Source organism: Trematomus bernacchii, unplaced genomic scaffold (assembly GCF_902827165.1).
Source record: "Trematomus bernacchii unplaced genomic scaffold, fTreBer1.1, whole genome shotgun sequence".
Taxonomy (NCBI): Eukaryota; Metazoa; Chordata; class Actinopteri; order Perciformes; family Nototheniidae; genus Trematomus; species Trematomus bernacchii.
The window spans coordinates 19,214,822-19,225,029 of NW_022987714.1; the positions used below are offsets into that span (position 1 = coordinate 19,214,822).

General features: G+C 39.2%; 1 protein-coding gene across 2 annotated transcripts; it reads right to left on the reverse strand.

The window, feature by feature from the left end:
- Positions 1-7,569, reverse strand: galn (galanin/GMAP prepropeptide). 2 transcript variants are annotated; one of them, XM_034141890.1, is made up of 7 exons: positions 7,504-7,541; positions 7,271-7,351; positions 5,923-5,977; positions 3,468-3,539; positions 1,413-1,493; positions 1,036-1,107; positions 1-382 (listed from the first exon to the last, which is right to left on the reverse strand). In XM_034141890.1, exons 2-7 carry the CDS (start codon positions 7,349-7,351, stop codon positions 321-323), a joined length of 423 nt encoding a protein of 140 aa, XP_033997781.1. In that variant the 5' UTR covers positions 7,504-7,541; the 3' UTR covers positions 1-320. The 2 variants fall into 2 exon arrangements, with proteins under 2 accessions (XP_033997781.1, XP_033997780.1); XM_034141889.1 differs by lacking the exon at positions 3,468-3,539 and having other exon boundaries at positions 7,504-7,569.
- Positions 7,570-10,208: the final 2,639 nt, after the last annotated feature.

Sequence of the window (10,208 nt, forward strand, 5' to 3'; positions counted from 1 at the left end):
GCCATTTGTTTATTAATTTCCCTCCATTTTCTTAAATCAGATGAAAGAATACTAAGATGACAATACAGTGAGTTTGTGAACAGATTGTCCCACAGCCAGCAGACACTCGCTGACCTTTTTATTTACATAGGAGCAGACAGATCTCATATTTGTATTGGGGGGACAATCATTCAAAGAGTCAAAGAAGCAGATCTCTGGAGCCAGGACAAATCCAGCGTCAGAGTATGGATGGTGGGACAGGAAGGGGACATGTAAGACGGAGGGGGTCCGGATAGCAGAAGCATGACTCGGGCTGATGGAGGGGAGGAGAGGGGGGGCCATTAGGGGTTGGCCAGTTCATCTGATGTCACAGAGGAAGGCAGGCTGTCCAAGGCTCCCATCTCTGCAACACACACCAACACAAGTACATTACTACAGACATAAGAGGGTCAGCCAATCACAATGCTCATCATGTACTCACAAACCAGCCATAGCTACCAAATATATATCTGACCATGGTGCAGTCACTTAAACACTTTAGTGTCCTTTTGACAGTCAGTGTTACTGCTCTGATTTTTAAATGACTATCTCGTTTGCACTTGTACACAACATTTCCACGATGTAATGCAGAAAGATGACAAACTCTTACAGTAAGTGGGTTCTTGCTGTGTTTATGGTTAATTTTAGTATTATTTTTTGTCTCATACTCCATATACTTGGCTTAGCGGTGGTGACATGAAGTCATGTGACGTTTGTAGTTTGTTCATAGCCTAAGGTTAGCTTTGAACTTCTAGCCATTGCATTTACCTTTACAAAATATGTGCAGAATATCCTATTGATCAAAACGTTTAAGTATCATAAATGTTTATTTGACACAGAGATTATATTCTGCAGTATTCCAAAATCCAATGGAAATGTCCCATTGCCTTTTTGTCATGGTCAATGGTAGTGGAGGAAGTCTGTGTGGTAAAGTTAATAATGAAGAAATGTTCCATTCCACATTCTGTAGCATAACCCTCACTTTGAGGAATGTTGAAACAGAAAGCATGAGCATACCTTTAAGTTTAAGGTACGACAGGAAGTCGATGACAGTGTGGATGATGTCTCCATTTGCTATTCTCTGGGCACCTGTGGAGGCAGAGCAACAAAGAGCAGTTTGACAGGAGCTGTGCTTACAATAACATATGGGAAATTAATATCTTTAGATACCAAGATATCTGCATCAAAGAAGAAGCTTTTATTATCCAACATGGCAGAGAGTCACAGAGAAACCTGAACCAAAAAATGATATAAAGTAAATCAGCGCACCTAAGGTTTAAAACACAAATTGAGTTTGTCTTTACACAAAGAGAGGAAGGTTTCTGTTTCACAGGGCGCACACACATATCTACAGACCAACAAAGATAGAAACACACAAACAGAAACACACACACCTGTTCTGTAGTCCTCCTCCATGTCCCTCTTCCCAGAGAGCCCCGCCTTGTCTCCGAGCGTCCTGTGTCCATCGATCCCGTCTGAACAGGGAGGGTCACAGTCATACAGCACCACATGTCAGAGGTGTAAACTGCAGTTCAACTTGATTAAAGTATTACAGCTACTTGGATACATTTCCTAAATATCCCACAGTTTCAGAAGCATCACATATTAGAGACAAATACATACAGAGAACACAAATGACACCACTCTGCCTAGATTTCATAAGAAGATCTAAAGGACATTGTTGTACACTTGGTTATTTCAGCATGGTATTTGGTTTGTATTTGTTTGGTTACATTTCCAAACTTGTACGGACCACCTGCAGGGCTTGGCTCATGGAATTGCAGTAAAACAGAAAAGTACAAAACATAGAATGGACTACAGTTTTAACACACAAGGAAACGCCTTTGGATAATAAAACGTAAAAAAAAATATATATATTGGACAAGCAAAGACATGGTACAGGAAGGACTCTCACCACTTTAGTACACAGCACTAAAAGGTCTCATAGAGAAGCTATATGCCTAACCAGACATTCATTTTCCAAAGCAACCACTTAGTCCTCACCCTTTAAGTCTGTTCTATCTTAACACTGATTACCACACATTTTACTTGGCTATGTTTAGCCTAGCTTAGCGCTAGCCTTGCCCTGTGAAAAAGAAAACATGTGCTACTAAGAAATTACCATTACCACGATGTTTCACCTCAGATAGCACCACAATAATAGATTGCTAACAAGTGACTCAATTAAACAACTAAACGTAGCAGCCGTTAGCTTAGCGGTGTTCAGAATCCAATAGAGTTGTACTTCTGCCGATTGCATTTAATATTCAAAAACCATAAAAGTGGTTTTATGGTACAATAACATAAACATTAATATGTGGAGATTAATCAGCTGAATGAAAAGTACAAGTGTCATAAACATGTGTTTGCCACATATATAATTATAATCAAGGCAAACAGCTTTTACTAGCCCAAGTTTGTGCCTCTCAGCATATTATAATTATCTATGGGCTTAACACCCAATTTTGTATGAAAAGTATGAGGTTGCAACTTGGACTCGGTTGCACAAGTTGCAGCAAAATGCTCCTGTTAATATATTAAAACCCAATGTTAAATGTTTTTATTTTTATTTTTCAGAAAAATAGATGCTTAACTCTGTGACCTATTTAAAAACGTAGCCGAGGTTCAAGCTTGGGCTCACCCAGTGTTTGCTGATGATGAATTCATTCACTGAACCGCAGAACCTTATCTGTGTTCTTACACTGCAGCATTACTCACCAGTCATTTAAAGTATGTGTATTTCTCACATTTGACTTTATGTTACGAGTGGTCATGATGTGTGTTTGAAGAGAGCCATTAGGTGGCTTCCTCATTAGGTAGAGTAGTGCTTGAGCTGCTCCCCCTGTACTGTCTGCGTTTGTTGAACTTTTAGTCCAATTCAAATACATGACATTCAAGTGATCACAAGGGGACAATTATTAAAGCATTTTTTTTAATGGTTTTGTGTTTCAAGTATAAACCACTTTTCTCCTGCTTTTCTGGACCCTCCTGTTTTGGTTTTTACTTTTACACAGACTCCTGCTTCAGGAAGGGTGGGGACGAGTTTTCAGAAGGAATGGCTCTTGAATTATACTGCAGAGCCTTTTGAGACCTGACAACAGTTTGATTGAAACATGAGGACATGATTGAGGAAATCTGAATCCTCACATTTCTGACATTGAAGTGCATTAATACTATATATCTTGCACATGATGTTAAACGCAGTGCAGTCCCACCTAACGCCTTAGCTAACATTCACTCTAAGGACATCAACATGGATGTGTTTGCTTACAGAGCGGAGAGAAATGCAATGTTTGGATGCATAAGCACAAAAAGCAGTGGGATGAAAGGCGCCCCCCCCCCCCCTCCCAGACGTGGGACAGAAGCAGCTAAGAGATGCAGGATGTTTGCACAGAGCAATTCGCAGCCTGACACCAAGGCCCTGCAGCGGCAGTACGTTTCTATCTTACATTGAGCGACCAGCTCCTCTCTGCCTCTGGCACTGGGTGAATCCTTTATCTGAATTAGGTGATCAATACGACCTGAAACACAGGATGAGGCACGAGCAACCTTTACCTGGGCTTCACACACACACACACACACACACACACACACACACACACACACACACACACACACACACACACACACACACACACACACACACACACACACACACACACACACACACACACACACACACACACACACACACACACACACACTCATCTGGATACCCAGTGTTGACGGTAATGAGGCTGTCTTAACGTAATGAGCTGACAGCGGAGACAGTGGACAAAGAAACAGAACAGCAGCTATTCACACAGGATGAGCTTGACCTTTCCTGTTGTAAGTCGTGTTACAAAAGCAACATTTTTTAACAATACAGGTGAGCTCAGGGGTTAGGAGAAAAACAGAAATAATTTTAAAGAGATTAGATAATTATTATTATTATGTTCTCTGTTTACTTAACGCCGTTATATAAAGAAACTTTTTCCTCAGGGTTTGGATCAAAACGTTAGTCCGTACCAACATTTGGTTAAATATCAACTGAGTTAGTTAGCTAATATTCGGGGAGCAGGGCCACGCCTCAACAACACCTCTGATTACCTGCTAACACATCCTGCCTCTGTGGTCTCTAAATCCACGACCCACCCCCCTTTCCTCTCCATGTATCCACTCCCCTTCCTATCTTATTTACTAAACCACTTCTCTCATCCCTTTGACCATTTATCCTTCCCTAACCCAATTATCCCTTCCTCCATTCATGTGTCCGTTCCCATTCATCCCTCCCTCCCTACATCCCTTTGACCATTCATCCCTTCTTCCCAACAACTCTTTGACATGTTATGCCTCCTTCACTTCATCCATCTTTCCTTACAACCCTACATCGCTTCGACCCTTCATCCCTCCCTTCCTTTATCCATTCATCCCTCCATTCCCATATTACTTAGACTCCCATCTCGCCCCTTCTACATACCTTTGACCTTTTACCCCTCCCTCCTTACATCCATTCATCCCTCCTCCCCTACATTCCTTCATCCTCTCTTCCTGTCTCCCCTAATCTATTCTTCTTTAATCTGGTGCATACTTTTTGTCCCATTCTAGTTACTGTCTGGGGTCTGGTATTCAGATCTGGCAGAAACACGCCTGAGACTGAACCCCCACCCTGAGTCTCTCTCTGTTGGACTTCAGTCTGTCCTCCAGACCAGCCTGACAGACAGCATCCCTCATCCTTATTCAACCCTTACATTCAATATCTCCTTAAATTAAATCTTTAACCGACATAGTGTTGAGGCGTGGTCCTTGCTCTTGAAATGTAGCTGTAAACTAATGTAGAGTGTCATTAAATCCACCTGTGCTTTCCTGCTTGCTTTCATCGTAACTCTGCTAAAGGCAATATTGCCAAATAAAAATGTGCCTTAAAATATTGCCAATGCATCTCTTTTATAATGCTGTGTTTTTCAGCTGGCTTACAGCTCCTAAAGCCTAACACATTTTTTTAAATCTTTTTTTTTAAAAGAGAGCCTTGCTTCTGGCTGTTCTTTTCTCTCACTTCTCATTTGTGGTATGTATTTAAATTCTTGCTTTGAGACCTGAAATATAAATAATACTTGGTAACTTATTTATCATACATTGTGTCGTTGTTATCTGAGGTCTTTGACCAATACCGATGTACTTGTACTCTTGGGAGGGCTGTTTTTTAATAAGCTATTATTTGTGCCCTCCTGCTTCAACTAACTTGGTTTTCTTGTGTGTATAATAAGGATTGTATTTTAATTAATGTGATCCTTTGTTTTTGAATAAATGTAAAAGACTCAACAAGACAAACAGATGCCGTGTGAGCGCACAGGCAGAATGATGCACACATAGGAGCATGGAGTAAGAGATGGGGGGGGTGACAACATTTGAAATGTTCACAGATCATTTAGTACTAAGCCAGCAGCATTAATCATAATGTATGGATGATGTATTGAGGTCCAGGTTGTTTGCTTGTATAGCAAATTACACCTTGTCAATGATACTAATTTAGTTGTCCGGCACAAACTAAATGGATAGAAAAGATATTAGAATTCAAAGGAAATGTAAACATAATTGGACCTAATATGAACTATTACTCAAATGTGATAATAATTTAACAAAGAAGGTAGCATATTGTTAATTGGCTAAATGTGCAATAGGTTTTCAAAGTTCATGGCAGAGAAATTATTTGGACATGTTGGAGGCTCAACGGATTGCTGTGTGTGAGTGTGTGTGTGTGTGTGTGTGTGTGTGTGTGTGTGTGTGTGTGTGTGTGTGTGTGTGCGTGTGTGTGTGTGTGTGTGTGTGTGTGTGTGTGTGTGTGTGTGTGTGTGTGTGTGTGTGTGTGTGTGTGTGTGTGTGTGTGTGTGTGTGTGTGTGTGTGTGTGTGCAGTTGGTACTTACGGGGACCTAACAGGTAGCCAGCACTGTTCAGTGTCCAGCCACGCTTCTCCTTCGCCTGCAGGGTCCACAGACATGATCAGAGTCATCAAAATATCAAAAGTATTCATAAGTAACAAAAAGTATTATGATTAAAAAAACTCCTATTCTACCTCTTTCTTTGTAGCCTGCCAATGATCAGTGGTGTACCAATACACAGGTGTGTAACTGTCTCTCTCTTTGTCCTTAGTGATCTACACATCTACCTACTGAAGTAACCCCTACCAAAAATATATTTAAATGATACTGGTATTAGTATTAAAGAGGATTACCAAAAGATGATTTTCTATTAAGTCTGTAAAAGATGGTTTGTCTGCTGGGACTTCTCTGAAGCACAAGAATACAGATATGTTCACATATTTTGCATTATTATTGCTCTTAATGTAATTTGGATATTGCACTAGTCCATAATGCGACTTTGATACAAATACTTGTGCAACCCTAATTATTATATCAATTCACTTCTCATACACTGCTGACATAGACATTGATATTAAATCTGCTTTTAACGTCCGAATATTGTGTGGATATCAAGCATATTTCACTTCGGTAGACAACAGTCCCACACCTACCAGCACACACAGTTAATGTATACATGAGCTAATGTTTTTTTTAAACAAAGATCTTAACACTATTGACAGAAATACATAAAGCAGTGCAGCTCTATCATAGTAGGAAGAAACTCCAGATTACTAACAGCAGTGTCAGCAGAAACATCTGCACGGTGTTTTAATACCTCTAACGGTATTTATATCCTATCATTACCTGTTGTCAAATTGGTCATTTAACATTGCAAATTCCTATTCATATTTGTATTCTACATTTTAATATGCTTTTTACTTTAACTTCTTTATTTTATTTTTATTGCACATTCTTACTAAATTCTTACGTTTATATAATTATCTTTATTACATTTTATTTTATATTTTCATTGCACAACTCTTTTTGGTTATACAAACATCTTTATTACATTTTATGTTATCATTGATCAATCTTATTCCTATATCTTTTATTAATTATATTTTAATGCACATCCTAACTTTAGTTCTTTATATCTTTATTTAATTAAATGTTTTAATTGCATATTCTCACTTTGACGTCTTGTTAAAAAATGTTATCCCTTTTTTGTCGTATTTATTTCCTTCTAAAATGAATCAACTGCGCAAAACTCGGGATAAATCAAGTATTCAGACTCTAAATCATATTATTTAACATGCTAAATATGGGTGTTTTGACATTGTAATTGCATATTTTATTTGATTATCTCTGAATATGTTGGCACATGCACGAAGATGAAATGTGAACGTCTTACCGCGAGGACCAGCCCGATGGTCTCAGACAGAGCTGCGCAGAAGATGAGCGACACGCAGAAAATCCCAAAGCTTCTCTGCATCTAAAGAGACAAAACAACATCAACAACAACAGAAAACTATTAGAGACAGTTTCTACGGAATCTAAACATCATCCGTAAACTTCCTCCATCATTTGGAGGAAAAAAGTCAACTTTCCCGGAGAATAAGAAGAGGAAGCACAGCAGTGACTCACCTTTAAACCGACCTGTGGACTGTGGGCTGCAGCAGGAGAAGTTGTGTTTAACTCTCAGTGGTTCGGAGGATCTGAGGACTCCCTCCACCTTTTATGTCCTCCACCCGGACCCCGCCGCTGGGATCTGGCGTCAGCAACCCCCCCTCTCGTTCGCAGGATGGCAGGTCACGAGCGCAACGCATAATGAAATTCAATAATATCATATAATGCCTGCCATCAACACATTTCTATGTCGCTCTTGGAGACATGGGATTACATTTAAAAAGGGAAAAAATACGTCTGTTCTAATTTTCTGTCCTTACCTGATGTGTGACTTAAACAAGCAGATTCATACTCAATAAGGCATGTTCTTGTCAGTATCATCTCATATCAAATGGGTTGTCTTTGTTTTTTAATATAAAAAATATATTTTACATTTCTTTGTGGCTTGCTTGATGATCTTGTTGACCGTTTTGTAAAGAGGCCGAATTGTAATAAACCAACCCAGTCTCACAAACAAAACGTGTAGTAGCTACTTTGGTCGACAGGGCAAAACGTTGTGTGTTCACAAATAACCCTCTCAAGACGTGACATGGATACAATATTTGTTCCTATATTCATTTCTAATGACCGGTGACCATGGATCGCAAACTTTCCCAGCATGAGAAAAAAAAACATGGCAGACACCCGATTTATTTTTAGTGGAAAATCCTAAATTGTAGGATAGTTATTATAATGCTTTTTGATTACATTTCTAGCGAGAAGTTTACATTTTACTTTTAGAATCTACGTCCAGTGGATGTGTAGGATGAGGATCTATAGTTTGATAGATATTACGAAGATTATTTGAGCTCCATGTTTGTTTTTTTACAAAATATTGTATCCATCTCACGTCTTGAGAGGGTTATTTGTGAATATACTACGTTTTGCCCTGTCGACCAATGTAGCTATTACACGTTTTTTTGTGAGACTGTGTAGAATAAACCCAAGTTATACCATGTTCAAAGGGTTCTTGACTACATTCCTAAAATCAAGCTTGAGGTTTTTTTCTAAAGAAAGAACAAGCACGTATCTGTTCCCCATGTTCAGTGTTTCTGCTTTCAGAATTTGGTCCATGTAGCCAAAGGTTCAGTACCATTGACGGAGCAGAAAGAGTCCTTGTGAGCCCGGTTAAAGGTTCAGAAAGTACTGACTCTGATGGTCCATGCTTCAACACCACGGACAGAGCAAAGCTATTTCCATTAAAAGGCATAAAGCTGCTCCCTACATAACAAACACTTTTGTTCCATAGTTTTTGTCCTAAATTAGGATAACAATTTGTTTTGACCTAGACATAAACAATAAATGATCTGCATGTTGATATACACTGAGTTTATGAGTTCCACCTGGTTAAAGTGCTGCCGTGCATCCTCCTTCATGAAGGCTCAAATGTTGAGTGATACTGTAGAGTCATTTGAGAGGCTGCAGTTTGTGGTGCTGGTAAATATTATTTTGTCACAGCTGTTTCAGTGTCCACTCTAACAAGGGGAGACCATACTAAGAACATGAATGAATGTGTTTGCAGCACTGCAGCAGGAGCTGTAAAGATGGTTCAGCATACTGCTCTTGCGGAGACAAAAAAAGCACAGCGAGAAATAAAAAATTCAAAGTTAATACCAAATGTGCATATTCTTTTTTACCATCCTTTTTTGATTTGATTTTGAGTGCAGATTTCAGAATATTGCAATAAATAAGATCTGTGGCAAACACATGTTTATGATACTTACTGACATATTTTATGTCGGAAAACAAAACATAGAACTCTCGTAAACTTGTATTAACCACGGTCTATAGCTACGTGTCCTCTTTAAAGATCATCTTAGTACACCTTCTGCCACTGGTATATGGTAATATAATTATACAGACTAATAGGTTGATAGAGCGTTGTGTGCTGGAGAAGAGTTTTGCAGTTTGTTTCATTTGCAGTTGGGAAAATGTAGAAATATGATCAGTAATCTACAGGCTGTAACATACATGTGAAACCATCCATTTGACTGTGATGTTTTAAAACCTCCCAATTCCAAATACTTGTGCATGGGTACACAGCCCCTGTAACTGCTGTCCAACAGATTGTCCTCTGATTTGGTATGATTTGATGCACCCTTCATATTTGTAGCGTTAGTGAATCCTGCAACAGCTTTCTCCTTCTATACCAGGACTGAAAAACATCATCCTGATAACATTGTGGCAGACGATGAAATGAAACAATGTGTCATGAAGCTTTAGAATTCCCTGGACACCACGCTGGGAGCCAGTCTGGCCGTGATACTTAAAATCCTGTTATTTGGCTCCTCTGGCACATCTCTGCAAATCAAACACATTAAACATCTTAATACACAATTAAAAGCTCTTGAGATGAGGCAAATCACAAGGTCTAGTAGTGGTGAAAATGTGTGTGTGTGTGTGTGTGTGTGTGTGTGTGTGTGTGTGTGTGTGTGTGTGTGTGTGTGTGTGTGTGTGTGTGTGTGTGTGTGTGTGTACACTGATCTTTATTTTGTGCAGCTTGAATTGTTTTTGGTGTAATATATTTGCACCATGCTTACTTTTCTTTTTAACATCCAGATCAGTATCAAAGCTTACTTCAATCTGATCATTTGCAAGATGATAAATCAAAGTTCCTGATTGGTCACAAAGTTTTGTAAATGAGGCGTTTAAAGAACCGGTTGAACCTGTTTCCCGCAATTGAT

Coding starts and splice junctions, on each gene's coding strand:
- galn (XM_034141890.1), bottom strand. CDS start 7,351: ATGCAGAGAAGCTTTGGGATTTTCTGCGTGTCGCTCATCTTCTGCGCA. Junction 3,540..5,922: donor TGGCTACCTGTTAGGTCCCC/GTAAGTACCAAC, acceptor CCTGTGTTTCAG/GTCGTATTGATCACCTAATT. Junction 1,494..3,467: donor AGAGGAGCTGGTCGCTCAAT/GTAAGATAGAAA, acceptor CTCCCTGTTCAG/ACGGGATCGATGGACACAGG.